The following is a 15,340-nucleotide window of genomic DNA, read 5'->3' on the forward strand; positions in this document are numbered from 1 at the left end:
GCAAAGGGTGGTCAGGCCTTGGCAGGGGCTGCCCAGGGAGGTTTGGAGTGCCCAGCCCTGGAGGTGTCCAAGGCAGGCCTGGAGTGGCACTCAGTGCTCTGGGCTGGGGGGATGGTGGGAATCAGGCACAGGCTGGACTGGATGATCCTGGAGATCTTTTCCAACCTGAATGACTCTGGGATTCTCACACCCCCCAAACCCCTCCAGCAGCAGCAGAGCTGTGTGTTGGGTTATTTTCTGCCCATTAATTGCCTCTCATCCCACTGCCAGGTCTCTAAACGACTCTGCCACCAGTGGGCCAGTGATTTCCACCAGGAATTCCCACCTTTAGCTCTCCCAGATCCCCAGTTCCTCACCCAGCTCTTCCCTTGCTGTCAGAGAAATGCCTGGAGAGGAAAACCAGCGTCTTTGTTATCCTGCTGAGAGACAAAACTGGAGCCAAAACCAGCTTTGGGAAAGGGCTGCAAAGGTGGGGAAGGAGCTCCAGCAGCTCCTCAGCACCTGGAGAAAAGCTCCCTAAACTGTCAGGTTTTTTAACAAACCCCCTCCAGGGGTTGAACTTTCCCTGGTATATCTGCTATGACAGTTGTTTTGCTTCGTGATGTCAGAGGGAGCTGCACAAAAGCCTCATCCCAGCGTCGGAACAGCCTGGCAGGTCTTCCCAGCTCCCCTGGGAAAGGTTCAGCTGCGGGTTTGGAGCCGTGAAAATTCTGCCCTGTGGGGAAGGGTCGGTCACAGCAAGCTGAGAAATTCAGGTCTGTAATTTTAGATGTCCGGGAAGGCAACAGGGAGGGGTGGGAGCAGCTCCCGGGGGGTCGTTTGTGGCGTGGGAGGGGAGCTTGGACATCCTGGGGCACTTTCCCCATCCCCTGCCCGCTCCCAGCTCCTGGAAGCACTAAAATCACACAGGGCTGGGGTTAAAATCCAAGTTTCAAAGCGGGTTTATGAAGAGAATTGGTGCAGGAGGCCTTGGTGGGGGGTTCAGCCACCCCCGTGGTGATGATTGTTCCATCCCAGGGTGGTTCTGGTGTAGAGATGGGATAATCGCCCTCCTGTTAGAGGGGAAAACACAGATTTCCCTTTTCCCTCTGGGACAGGTTGAAATTCCCAGCTTTCCCTCCTGGCATTTCCACCCCGTTTGGGTGATCAGCAGGCAATTAAGGTTTAATTACAGAGGATTTAGCAGCAAAACTCCTTCTGTCATCGAGTGTATGTGGGGGGGGGGGGGGAGGAAAAGGGTTGTGATGCCAGGACTCCAAAATATCCGTGCTGAAGGAATTCGAGGCAGAAAACATCCCCTCCACCCTCCCCAGCCCCAAAAATGCCAGGGATAAAAACCAGGACACCCAGGCTTTGCCAGGAGGGGCGGTGGGAATTTTTCCATGTTCTAAACCTGCCAAAGAGGGCTGGGATGACCAGGTTTTTGGGGAAGTAAAGGATTAATCATTCCCTCTGTAACACCACAGGTCCTGGCAAAGGCTTTGACGCTGCTCCAAATCCAGCTTTTTTTTTTTTTTTTTTTTTTTTTTCCTCACAGAAACGCTGCTTTTCAGGGAATGCTTCTCTTTCTCCCCATCCAAATCCCTCTGCCACTCGTGCTGCAACATTATTCCCTGCTCACCCTTCCAAAACTCATTATGTTCTGCCATCCTTTGCAATCTGCCTCGCTGAGAGACTTTCCAGGATCTCTGTTCCCTGCCTCAAGGTGTGAGTTGCTTTGCAAGAGGCTTTTTTTTTTTTTTGTTGTGCCTGAAGCCACCTTGGGTAGAAACAACTCGTTATTTTTTTTTTTGTTTAATTGGCACGTGGTTTTTTAGCTGGTGGAGTGTGGAGATGGGCAGGGGCAGAAGAGGGGCAGGGACTGAGCAGGGGCAGCCCCCAGGGAATGGCTGGAGCTGTGTCAGGGCAGGCTCAGGGTGGATCTCAGGGAAATCAGGTTTGATCAGCAGGACTCTCCTGTCCTGAAGCTCTACTGGCTGTGACCAGTGACTGGGTTGTCCTTCAGGTGTTTTCCAATCCCTCCCAGAATAATCTTCTCCATAATTTCCCCAGGCACTGAAGGGACACTGACAGGCCTGGACTTTCCTTCTTGAAAATCAGGACAGCAATCCCCAACTTCCAGTGAGCTGGGACCTCCCTGGATTCCCCAGATCCCACAAAAATCACAGAGAGAGCTTTTGCAGTGACATCAGCAGCTCCTTGAGGATTCCTGGATGAATCCCATCAGGCCCCAGAGATCTGGAGGGATGTGCAGCAGCCTCATCCATTCCACCTGCTTCCAACTTCCCAGGGATGCTTTTCAGCCCTGGAAAAGCGATTTTGGAGCAATGGACAACAAAAACCCTTCTGGGTTTCTTCTGGGTTTCTTTCTTCTCCTGCTGGCAGGTGAAGCTCATCCCAAACAGGCATCTTCCTCATCCCAAACAGGCTCCTTCCTCATCCCAAACAAGCCTCCAGCCCTTGGACCCCCTCCTGGGTTTGCTCCATGCCCTTTCCACCGTCTCTTCCCTCCCTCTGATCACAGATGGATTAATTAAAGCAGGGAAAGTGGCTCTGATTGGCACGTGGGGGAATGTTTGGGATTAATGGGGGATGCATGGTGGGTATTAATGGATCCCCCCCCTCCACTTCCAGAGCCAAATGTGCTTCCTGGGACACGGTAAAAGGGATAAACATGAAATCAAACCTAATCCCAAGGCACCAAAGCGAGGCTTAAAATAGAGTGTAAAGATGAAACTGTGATTAAAAGCCTGTTGTCATTAATGGGCCTTGTCTGTTTAGTTGCTGCCTGGTGGCTTTCTGCCTGTTTAGTTTCAAATAATCGAAGTGTCTGTAAAATATCACGAGTCTAAAATGTCAGGTTGTGAGAGATTTTTAGTTCCTTTATAGCTGAGATGGAGCCTGGAACAAGCAGTGATTGATGGACCTGAAATAGCGACAAAAACACACCAGAAATAGTGGCCAGGCAGAGAAGGAAAAGCTCAACCCTCCCCAAAAAAATGAGGATTGTACATGGAAATTAAGGATTGAATTGTAGGTGAATTAGCAGGAAGAGTTTGTGGAGGCTCATTAGGATCGGTGAAGGTGAAAGTGATAGAAAAGGAGTGGAAAAACATGGAAAAGGAGGGGGAAAAAGAGTGAAATAGGAGTGGGAGAAGGAGGTGGAAGAGCATGGAAAAGGAGTGGGGAAAGTAATGAGAAGGGAAGGGAAAAGGGAAGGGAAAAGGGGGAGGAAAAGGAAGGGGGAAAGAATGAAAAAGGAGCGGGAAAGGAAGGGAAGGTAGTGGAAAAGGAGTGGGAAAAGTAGTGAGAAAAGAAGGGAAAAGGGAATGGGAAAGGAGGGGAAAAAGAAGGGAGGAAATGAGTGGAAAAGGAGGAGAAAATAAGGGGGAAAGGAGGTGAAAAGGAGCAGAAAAGGAGTATTTTTCTCCTGTTTGGAGATGCAGGGTTTTGTCTGTGGCTGGGAGGGGTTTTCCCCAGGATTCTCCCGCCGTGATTTGGGATGGGAAAGGCCTGGAAAAGGAGGATGAGGAAGGCTCTGGAAGCTCCTCGGTTTCCTCTCTGCCCTTGTGAAGTGTCAGCTCGGGGCCGGCTGAGCAGCCACTCGCCCGGGGCGATGGAACAGCTCCTGACAGCGCCGATCCCTCGGGATAACGGGATAACTGCGCGGGCTGTGATGCTGAACGAGCTGAAGGGACGCGAACAGCCCTTTTCTGAGCCCGGTTTTATCCCGGCGTCGTTCGGCTCTCCTTGTCAATTAGGGCTGGTTCGTTGGAGGGGGAGGGAGGTTGTCACAAACAATCCATCGGGATTTTTGTGGCGCTTCTCATCCAGGGATCAAAAGCGCTTTGTGGTGGCGCTCTGAGCTGGGGTGGATGTTCCGCTGAGCTCAGGTTTAACTGGGGGCAGTGCTCTGAGCTCGGGTTTAATTTGGGGAGGTGCTCTGAGCTCGGGTTTAATCTGAGGAGGTGCTCTGAGCTCGGGTTTAATTTGGGGAGGTGCTCTGAGCTCGGGTTTAATTTGGGGAGGTGCTCTGAGCTCGGGTTTAATTTGGGGAGGTGCTCTAAGCTCGAGTTTAGTTGCTGGGGGTGCACTGTGCTCGGCTTTAATTGAGGGGTGGAGTGTAGGAAGAGGGAGAATGGGGATTAGATGCTGAACCTCCCCAAACACTGTGGGATTGGATGCTGAACATCCCAAAACTCTGTGGGATTGGATGCTGAACCTCCCAAAACTCTGTGGGATTGGATGCTGAACATCCCAAAGCTGTGTGGGTTTGGGATTGGATGCTGAACATCCCAAAGTTCTGAGGGTTTGGGACTGGATGCTGAACATTCATGTGTGGGTTTGGATGTTGAACATTCTGAAGTTCTGTGGGTTTAGGATTGGATGCTGAATATCCCAAAACACTGTGGGATTGGATGTTAAACATCCCAAAGCTCGGTGAGGTTGAGATTGGGTGCTGAACATCCCAAAGCTCTGTGGGTGTGGGTTTGGATGTTGAACATCCCAAAGTTCTGTGGGTTTGGGATTGGATGCTGAACATCCCAAAACTCTGTGGGATTGGATGCTGAACATCCCAAAGCTCTGTGGGATTGGATGCTGAACATCCCAAAACTCTGTGGGATTGGATGCTGAACATCCCAAAGTTCTGAGGGTGTGGGATTGGATGCTGAACATCCCAAAGTTCTGTGGGTTTGGGATTGGATCCTGAACATCCCAAAACTCTGTGGGTTTGGATGTTGAACATCCTAAAGTTCTATGGGATTGGATGCTGAACATCCCAAAGTTCTGAGGGTTTGGGATTGGATGCTGAACATCCCAAAGTTCTGTGGGTTTGGGATTGGATGCTGACCATCCCAAAGCTCTCTGAGCTGTCCTTGGACATCTCCCACCTTCACCTCTCCCACCAAACCTCTCCTTTTCCCCGCTGGTGACGAACCCCCCTCGGTGCCTCCCTTGCAGCTCCTGGGCCTGGTGATCCTGTGCGTGGGGATTTATGCTGAGGTGGAGAGGCAGAAGCACAAGACCCTGGAAGGGATTTTCCTGGCTCCAGCTGTCATCCTGCTCCTGCTGGGGGTCACCATGTTCGTGGTGTCCTTCGTGGGAGTGGTGGGGAGTCTGCGGGACAACCGGACCCTGCTGAAGATGGTGAGACCCTTGGGCTGGGCTGGGGGGTGGGGAGGGGTCTCAGGGAGGAAAATCAGTGTATCCTGAGTCATCACCATGGCTTTGTGTGGATTGAAACCCCTTTCTGGATGGAAATCCTGCCTGGTGTTGCTTCTTGGTGCTCTCAGCTCAGCTGTGAATTGGTGGAGAGGGAGTGGGGAGAGGATGGATTTAAATTGGTGTAAAATGCCCTCATTTCCTATTTAAATTGTGGGTAAAACAACCAATTGCCCTGTTTTCCGTGGCTGGATCCTTCCCAGCAGGCTGGTCCTTCCTCCTGGGACGACAAGGGGATTATTTTGGGGGCTGAGATCCCACCTCTGGTGGAGCAAAATCTCCACTGCTGAGCTGATTTTACCTGTGATGATGCCAAGAGAAAACAGCTTCGTTTCCTTCCACAGGGGAGCTGTAAACAGAGGGGAAAAAAATCCCCTGGGAAGTCCAAATTGGAAGAGATCCAGGACTTTAGGGCAAAGCTGTTCCCTTCCAGCCTGCTTTCCAGGGTTTTGGTGGTGTGTTGAGCACCTTCCCTGCAGCTCCTCAGGGGCTGACAGCTCTGCCTCCTGACAGGGGGTTTGGAAGGGGAATTCTGGGGACAAAACTCCTGCTGTGGGTTATTCCCCAGGGCAGGAATGAAGCTGCTGAGATCCACAGGGAGGAAATCCCAACCCACAGGGGCAGGATTGGGATTATTTCGCTCCCTCAAGCTGTGCCCGTTGAAGATTTGATTTGTCCAACGAGGCGTGAAACACAAACGAGCTCAGGTTTCTGTCGCCGGGGATAATTCCCGCCCTCTGATGTGTCAATTTTCCACTTGCAAATCCGCTCTGAGTGCTGGAATCAGGACTGACGGGGATTCAGGGGCGTTAACACAGAAAACAAGGCGTTATCAGGAAGTGGAAGTGCTTCTCCTGCCTTGGGATCAGCCAAAAGGAGGAACAGGACACTGGAGAGCTTGGACAGCAGGTGGACAAAAAAAAGCAGGTGAAATGTTCTCCACCCCAACAAAAACTCAGCTCTGGAGGGAAAATAATTTCTAGGAGTAAAGTTCTAAAGCCACTCTCTCCCTCTCCCTCTGCAACTGGACAGAGGAGAGAGAAAAACCAACAATGAAGGATTAGAAAATTATAGAGTTATAGATATAACATTATTATAGATTATATTCATTATTATTACAATCATAATAACATTATTATAGAGTTATATATATATATATAAAATAGAGTTCAATGGTGGCACAGGACAGATTTTAGGATTTGAAGAGGTGAAATGATGGCACAGCACAGATTTTAGGGTTTGAAGAGGAGCACGAGGTTGCCAATCAGGGGGCCATTGTGTGGATGGGCAATTGTTCTCCTGGCAAGATAAATCCCCCCTGGAGGAGCCTCAGCTCCTGCTGATTCTGAATCAGAGCAATCAGAGCCACACAAGGAGCTCTTGGAGCTGAGCTGGGCCAAGCAGCTGGTTTTTTTTTTTTTTTCCCCACTGATTTTATGAGGGGAAAAAGGCCAAAATTAAGGTGGAAAACGTTGTGACACATCCCTGTGCCGGCCTCAAATCATCCCCAGGAGCAGCCCCTGGAAATGGGGCTTCAAACAGAGGAGCTGAAAAGACCAATAAAGGAAGGAGTCAATCCCCTCATTTGTATTTCTGCATTTGGAATTGGGCGAAAATGGTTTGAAAGAGTGAAATGGTTTAGTGGAATTAGGAAATAATTCAAAAGACTTGGCCGAGGAAACAGTTTGTGAAATGGTTTTCACAACGGGAGGAGCCCGTGGAGCCCCCAGAGAAGGATTTGCTAAGTCCAGGGTGATATTGGGGATATCCAAGGGGTTTCATCTGAATTAGGAGTTCCCAGGGAATTTCCTGGTGCTCCTTAAAGGATTGAGCCGATTGTGCCATTGGAATTATTTCCCTGCTCGAGGGAAGAGCAGCAGGTCTTTGGGAAGAGGTGAGATTTTATTGCCTGACCCTCCAACTTGGAAATAAATCGGATTGGAAAGGAGCTGTTGCTCCTGAAAGTGGAGGGAAGGAGGGTCTAAGAGGTGACATCCATAAAAATCTCCTTTTTGGGGAGGATTTGGGGGAATATCAGAGTGTTCTGGATGCTGCAACCACCCTGCTCTTGAGATGGGGGGGGAGGGTAACAGAGCTACAACCAAGGAAGGGTTAAAAGCAGCCAAAAATAACCCAGCTGAAAGTTATAAAAGCCAAAAAAAAGTGGGGAAAGGAGGGTTTTGGCAGGTCTGGTGAGGGGGGCAAATTTGGCCTCCAAGAAAAAGGGCAGAGGGGCAACTGTGGGACTTGGATGGACCACCTGGGGCTCCCAGGAATTCCAGTTGGATATTCAGGGTCCCTTCCAGCCACTCCCTGGCTCTGTGCTTCTGTGAGATGCAGGAAGGATGGAAAAGCTCCTGGAATAAGGAAAAGCACCAGGGAAATGTGGGATTGATGTTTAAGCAGAGCAAACTCTGCCTGGGAAGAGCTGCTGTGATGCCACAGCCCGGGCAGGGAAGAGCCACTGGCTGCCACCCCCACAAGGAAAACAGGCTGAAACAATCACCAAAACACCAAAAATCTCCCCAGATCCTTCCCTTCCACCCACCCCAGCAGCACCTGGGGGCTCAGAAAGGAAAATATTTGCTTTGTGATGCTCCACTTCCTCCGTCAGCAAAGGATGAGATGACGAGGGTGGTGATTTCTGGAGAGCCCAGGAAATAACCCAAAAGCCAAAAGAAAGGAACCCACAAACACATTCCTGGGGATTTTGCAGCAGGACATCAGGGAAGATGAGGATGGACACACTGCTCTTGAATCCTTCTGCCCTTCCTGATGAACTGAGCATGAAAACACTGCAGGCAGAGCAGAAACTGCTGCTGAATTCCGGAAATCCGGCGGCTTTTTGGCCGAGAAAAAATTTAATAATGCTCAGGCCTTGAAGAGAAGGTGCCACAAACCCACCCTGGGATGAGATCTGGGAGGGGTTGGAGGGAATTTGCTCCACATCCCAAGCCTGCTGGAACAGGTACATTCTGTCTTCATGCAAATAACCCCCAGCATTTTGATTTTTATCCATTTTCAACATCGCTTCCCCAGCACATGGGCCACATGTGCAGCCTTTGAATGCTGAGCTGGGTGATAAATAAACCTCTCACTCCACCTGGGAGGCCACTAAATCATCTTTTCTGCCTCCCAGAAAGGTGAACCTGGATCCTTTTCCCACCAAAACTGAACCTTTAAATGATGTTTTTAAAGCCACCGTCTCTCCCTGATGTCCCCTGGCCCTCCCTCGGGCTTGGCTTTGCTGCTCAAAGGCTGTTCCCTCTGAAAAGCTCCAAAATCGTCGTTTATTCCCGCAGAGAACCAGCTCTCAGAGCTGCTTTGAAGCAAGAAAAAAAAAACAATCAAACAACCAAACCAACACAACCCTAAAATCTGTCAGGGATGGCTCTTCCAGAGAGGAAAAACGAGGACAACAAAGCCCAGATGAAGAAATTTGGCAGAGCAGCTCCTGCTGGAGCAGCACAGCAACAGCTCCCCGTGCCCAGGACACTCTTTTAGCCACAAAAAAACCCACTTTATTTTATTTAGGGAACGTGCTGAGCTCTTCAGATGGACCTGGCTGGGCCCACTGTTTATTTAATAAGAATTGAGCTTTAATTTTAATGAGAGAGAAGCAGCTCTTTGCTGGCCCTGGGTGAGATGAAGGTTTGGGTGGGGAGGGAACATCATCTTTCATCCTGATTATTATTTTTTCAGTTGATTTATGATTCCCAACTTGCTGCAAACTTAGGACAGCTCCGGGCAGGATGAAATGCTGTTTAATTTGGGGGGGTTTTTGCTCTTTTATTTTGCTGCTGGAGGTTGTTTAAGGTAAAAAATGCTGATTTTTTTTAAAATTTATTATTACTTTATTTATTATTAATATATAATATATGAGGCTAACATAATATATTATATATCCTATAAGATAATAACATGATGTATATTATATATTATAATAAGAGTCTAACATATATATAATATGTAAAAAACTAATATAATATATATTATATATCCTATATAAGAGAATAACATGATATATATTATATATAATGCGAGACTAACATATGTTATTCTTATGTATTATATAATGTATTAATAATAAATTACAGATGACATATACTGTGATAATATATCTTCCTATTGTATATTCTTTATTATATTTTCTTTATTATATTGTATATTGCTATAATATTTTTCTAGCAATATTAGAATATTGCTAATAACATATATAATATTATTATAATGTATTACATATTGTTACTATATTATATATTATATTCTATATTAAAACAATATTGTTATACTATTATAGTATATATTATTACTATGCATTATTATGTGAATATTTTATTATATTATATATAATAAAATACATGATTATGTGAATATTTTGTTACAATTAAGTGGATTTCTGAAGGTGAGGTTACAAACTGTGGGGTGTCCAAGGGGAATTGGGAATAATTTAGATGACATCCCACATTTTCTGTCTCCCTTTTGGCAAGGAATCCCAATCCTTCTTCCCAATTAACATTGGCCTTTTATGAAGTTTTACAAGGACCAGGATTTAAGCTCTTTTTTGGGGGCATTTTCTTTTGGAAAAGGTGATGGGGATGGAGGTGCAGCTGCTCCTCCAGTGGCTCTGAGGACTCAGCAGTGGGTGGGGAATTAAAACCCCAACGATTTGGGGGTTTGGGGGCCACGAAATGGTGTTTGGCTGCTCCGCAACGTTTCGGTTTTGCTGAGCCTTGGAGGTTAAATTGTGGCTCCCCTGGCTTTGTCAACTCCAACAGACCAACATCCAAGTTAATATTGTGGTAATAAATTTTCTCTCCCCCTCCACCCTTTTTTTTTTTAACTTGTTTTTTTGGGGGGTTTTTAGCTGGTTGCCATGGGAACCGTCCACCTTCCTTTGCCTGGTGAGGCTCCAAAATTGCAATTCCTGCAATCCTTGGGAAAACAAAACAAAAAAAGGGGACACTTTCAGCTCTGTCCAGGAGGGTTTGGATGCTCCATTCAGGGGGTTTTTTGGGGGGATGAAAAAGAGCTGGGGGAGGAAATTTTGGGGAGACAAGTGGGAGCTGAGCAGAGCTTTGTTCCCACTCTTCCAGAGTGGGATTTGAAGCTGGATGGGACCTCTCAGAGAGGTGAGGGCTGCAAGAACACCAGACCTCCTGGTTTGAGGCCTTGGCTCCACCAGGGTGTTGATTCCCAGCCTAAATTTGTTGCCATGGGAGTTACTGCCTGGATTCTGTGGGATGAGTGATCCTCCACTGCACGTCCAGCTCGGAATCTTCACGTCCAACCATCCCACCACACACCAGGACCTGCCCAGGGGTGACATTTCCTCCCACTGCTCCCACTGGGCCTGTTTTCCCCCACGGAATTCGGCCACCTGGCTCCTTCCACCCTTCCCTGAAGGGATCAGACATCTTTCCTTGTTAGGACTGAGCTCTTTGGAGGAGATTTCGGAGCCACTCTCAGGGCTCCTGATGGCCCAACAGGACACAGAGCTGGGCTAACCCTTCCTTTCCTCGTTTCAGTTCTTCTGGGTGCTGCTGGTGATCTTCCTCACGGAGCTGCTGCTGCTCTTCATCGAAATCATCTTCGAGAACAAGGTGGGTGCGGCCAGGAGGCCTCTGAGTGGTGACAAACTCCATCAGCAGGGAGGAAAGCCCTCAGTTATCTGTGATTCCTGGAAAGGGAAGGTTTTCATTGCTCTGCTGGTGCTCCAAAGCCTTGGTGGATCTCCAGCACCACCCAGAGCCTCTGGTGGAGTCACAGCCAAAAACCTGTGGGGTTTTTTTTTTTCCTCTTGAGGACTCATTAAGCTCCTCTCCTTAATTGGGTGAGCTGCTGGCTGCAGTCCCAAGGATGGGACTGAGTCAGAGCTGAGCCTGCAGGACCAGAAATGCTTGCAGTGATGCCCTTTCTGGCCACCCTCCACCTCCTGCTGCAGAAACTCTGCTGGCCCCAATTTCATCTCAGCCCTTCAATCGATCCAGTGATTAAACAGCCAATACCAATCCCTGCTGGCTCTGGGAATGAACGAGGGAAGGAGGGGGGGAAAAACCTCTGGGATTTCTGATTCCAGGCTCTGAAAATCGATTCCCTGATGGACAACCAGCTCAGTGATTCCAAAACCACCCTGCACTGCCAGGGATCATCTGGGGAAGGGATTGAATCCTCCTGATGAAGCTCCTGGATGGAGCAGAATCCATTAAGGCCTAAATTGTGCCTTAATTTAAATTGAACGGGCGATATCAAAAGTTAATTAAAAAAATCAGACAACGGGGAGGGGGGGGAGGGAGGAAAGAAGGGTCTGACAAGTGAGGAATCCACTTGACCTGAAATTGGTTGGAGGCACAAAATCACATTTGGAACAATGGCTGTTTATTAAACTCCTTAAAAACGTAGTTAATTGGATTTGGGGGTAAATAAGCAGCAAGGAGGAATTAATTTAGTGGCCCTGGAACTATTGAATATTGAAATATTGTGGAGATGCAAATGGGGTTTGGAGATTAAAAGGGATTGGAGGGGTTTTATGACCAGGACTGAATTAACCCTGTGGCGTTTCTGCCCCACCTTAAACCCAGGATTTAATTCAGGAGGTGTCCTGGGGGGCAGGAGGAGCCTGGGATGAGCCTTTCTGGGGGAAAAACAGGAAAAAAGGGTAAAAACTGGGTATTTTCAGTTGTGTTGTTAAAGGGGAGCAAACCAGGAATTCGAATCTTAATAAATTGAATTAAAATCTTACTAAACTGAATGAAAATCTTAATAAAACTCCCACCTGAGCTGTTTGAGCCCCCCTGGCTGTGTTTTCTTTGCAGCTCTGAGGTGCCTTCACTGTTCTTTTTTTTCACCTTCTTCTCCCTGTTCCTGCTCTTCCCAACCTCTAATTTTCCTGTCAGAGTTAATTTATGCAAAGCAACGTTTCCTCCCCCCTCATTCACCTGTTTCTAACTCAGAATAAAGTTCTTTTTTTTTTTCCCCTCTCATTGATATTCCTGAAAAAATCAATAATGAGGGGGGAAAATCAATAAAAAGGGGAAAAATCAATAATAAAGAAGTCAATTATAAGGAAAAAAATCAATGGCAAAAAAAAATCAGTAATGAGGAAAAATCAATAAAAGGGGAAAAATAATTAAAAATCAGCAAAAAGGAAAAAAATCAATAAAGGGAAAAATAATTAAAAAGTCAATAATAAGGAAAAAGCAATAATAAAAAATCAATAAAGGAGAAATTATCAATAACAAGTGAGAAAATCAATAAGAAGAAAAAAGAAATAAGAGAAAATCAATGAAAAGGAAAAAAGAAATATTAAAAATCGACAATAAGGAAAAAAACAATATTAAAAATCAAGAATAAGGAAAAAATCAATAAAAGGAAAAAAGTCAATACTAAAAGCAGTAAAAAGAAAAAGCTCAATGGAAAGGAAAAAATCAATCATAAAAAATGAGTAAGGAAAAAATGGAAATTAAAAAATTGGTAATAAATCAGTAGTAGGAAAAAACCAACAATGTGGAAAAAAAATCAATAAAAAGGAAAAAAATAAATACTACCAATCAATTATAAGAAAAAAATCAATAATGAAAAAGTCAGTAAGAAAAAATCAATAAAAAGGAAAAGGAAATTTAAAAATCAATAATAAGGAAAAATCAATAATATAAATTGGGTAAATAATTAAGAAGCAAAGGAAAACTAATGAGAAAAATAATGGGAAATAATAAAAACTTGAGAAAGCTGGATGGGTCTGCTTGGGTGGGCAGGGAAGGGACACGTTCCATGGGAGCTCCAACCCTGAGAGCTCAAAAATGATGGAATCTACTCCCCAAAAATAGCCTTTTTCCAGGGGTGAAATTCCTCCTCCAGCCACAGCCCTGAGAAAAACACTGATGGTTTGAGGTATTTTCCATCCCTGAGCTGTGTTTTTGGGATTTCTGTCCCCAGATGAACGAGGTTTTCCACTCCAACATCCAGGAGGGCATCAGGCACTACTACGACGACCTGGACTTCAAGAACATCCTGGACTTTGTGCAGCAGAAGGTTTGGTTGGAGGGGGAGTCACCTCAGGGGGGGTTGAGGGTGGATTTTGCATGGAATTCTTGGCTCCACTCACCCCTGAAGCACAAACATCCCTTTTCCCTGTGCTTTTTTTTTTTTATTTAATTTTATTTAAGTTTATTTATTTTAATTTATTTAAGTTTATTTATTTTAATTTAATAATTTATTTTATTTATTTTATTTGTTTATTTAAATTTATTAATTTTATTTTGTTTAAGTTTACTTATTTTATTTAAGTTTATTTTATTTCTTTATTTAAGTTTATATTTTTATTTAAGTTTATTTATTTATTTAAGTTTATTTATTTTATTTAAGTTTATTTATTTATTTATTTAAGTTTATTTATTTTATTTAAGTTTATTCCCATCCCTTGGCTGCTTTGCTTGGAATATCTTGACCCGGTTGGGTTTGCAGGGAGGGGTTTTTTTTTTGGCCACTTCTGCTCCCCAAGGGGGTTTTTGGGTGAGTTCTTCTGACGTCTGTGTGGCTGCAAAGAGCATCTCCTGCTCCTGGAGGTTTTCTGGAAGAAGAGGTGACTTCCAGCCTCCCCACAGCCCCACTGAGGTGGGAAGAGCCCCCTAAGATCTCTCCAAGTCACCAAATCACGGAATATTCCAAGGTGGAAGGGACCCTCCCAAAGGATCAACAGCTCTTAAGTCCAACCCAGCCCTAAAAAACATCCCCAAGTGCCACACCTGGGAATTTGGGGGATTTAGGTTTGCTCCTACTTTGAGGATATTTGGGTTTAACCTTTAGTTGAGTCATCCTGGAGGGACCACTTGGCTCAAAGCATTTGATAAATGGGGGGGGGGGGGAAAACAAACAGTGGAAATCTCCCAAAATTTGAGGTGCAGGAGGGGAATTTCGGGGTTTTTTTTGGTTCCTGGTTTGGCTTTCCCAGCAAAGCTCCTTCCAGGTGAAAGTTGCCTTCTCCCCCCAGCCCAGTTTCTCTCCTTTCATTAAGAAGCATCCCCAAATCTGGGAGTCTCATGCTTTTCTAGGAAGAAAAAGAGATTGGAAGCTCCTTCCTCTGTGAGGGGGTTGGAATTTAAGGGCCCTCTCTGAGCTCTCCTGTCTTGGGTTAAATACCTGCCCTTGCCTTTGGAGCCAGCCTTGCTGAGCTGAGCCCATCAATCAGGCTGAGAACCCTCTGAAGGTCTCAATTCCGAGCAAGATCGGAGGATTTTCCAGGTTTTACTCCCACCTCCCCCAAAGGAGGCTGGAATTCAGACCTCTGGATGATAAATGGGGGCAGAAAGTCCTTGCTGGAGTCACCCTGGAGGAGCCTCGGGCCACAAACCTGCAGATAAATTGGATTTATTTATGGGAATGTTCCTGGATCTCCAAACCACAGAGGTTCAGACTCTTATCAAACAATCTCCCCCCCATTTTTTACAACATTTTTCCCCTCTACTCCTTCCCTTGAATTATTATTCCCCTTTTTATTACGAGTTTTCAGGGGAAGATCCTCGTCCCCAAGTCTCTCTCTCTGTGTAAAAGCTGTGGCCCCTTCCACGTAAATCTGGCCTTAAAAATTAATTTGTCATTAATAATGAGCTCATCCAAGGGTTTTAGTGAGAAAAGTGGCAACAATTCATGGTAAATGATGGTCACAGGCAGCTCTGGGCTTGTGTTTTACCTCAGAAAAAAGCAGCTCTGGGGGTGATCCCTCGATGCTGACACCAAGTTTTCATCCTCTCAGAGTAAACTGGGCTGCTCAGGTGTCAGAAAAATCAACTTTCCTTCTCTTAAAAGGCAGATCCAGCCAGGTTTGGTGCCAGCCAACTCTCTCAGTTCTCCCTCTCTGATCATTTTTAATGGTTTGCTGGTACAAGGGGAAGGGGGAAGTTCCATTTGAATTTCAAAGGGCTGCCAGAGCTTCAGTTCTCGCCCCCAAAAGAACTCCAAGTAAAGCTCAGAGAGACGAGATGTTGCACTTTTAAACCTCCTCCCTTCTTCTGGGAAGGATTAAAGGCAGCTCTCCCAGCGGGGCTCCTTCCAGGGGGATGGCAGAGCTGGAATAAATCCTCATTTCTCAGGGGGGTGGGGGCAGGTTTGGACACTCAGA

The 15,340-nt window shown here is 46.1% G+C and overlaps 1 protein-coding gene across 4 annotated transcripts in view; it reads left to right on the forward strand.

Annotated features, from left to right (window-relative positions):
• Positions 1-15,340, forward strand: part of LOC114070890 (tetraspanin-15-like) — a 49,041-nt gene that overhangs the window by 8,108 nt on the left and 25,593 nt on the right. For all 4 annotated transcript variants that reach the window (XM_027908510.1, XM_027908509.1, XM_027908508.1 and 1 more), the window contains exons 2-4: positions 4,963-5,148; positions 10,752-10,826; positions 13,159-13,254. In XM_027908510.1, coding sequence (XP_027764311.1) covers positions 4,963-5,148; positions 10,752-10,826; positions 13,159-13,254 — 357 coding nt within the window. The remainder of the gene's footprint in view (positions 1-4,962; positions 5,149-10,751; positions 10,827-13,158; positions 13,255-15,340) is intronic.

The sequence above is a fragment of the Empidonax traillii genome, unplaced genomic scaffold (genome assembly GCF_003031625.1).
Source record: "Empidonax traillii isolate 1590-97213 ecotype Southwest subspecies unplaced genomic scaffold, ASM303162v1 scaffold1733:size90430, whole genome shotgun sequence".
In the NCBI taxonomy this organism is placed as follows: Eukaryota; Metazoa; Chordata; class Aves; order Passeriformes; family Tyrannidae; genus Empidonax; species Empidonax traillii.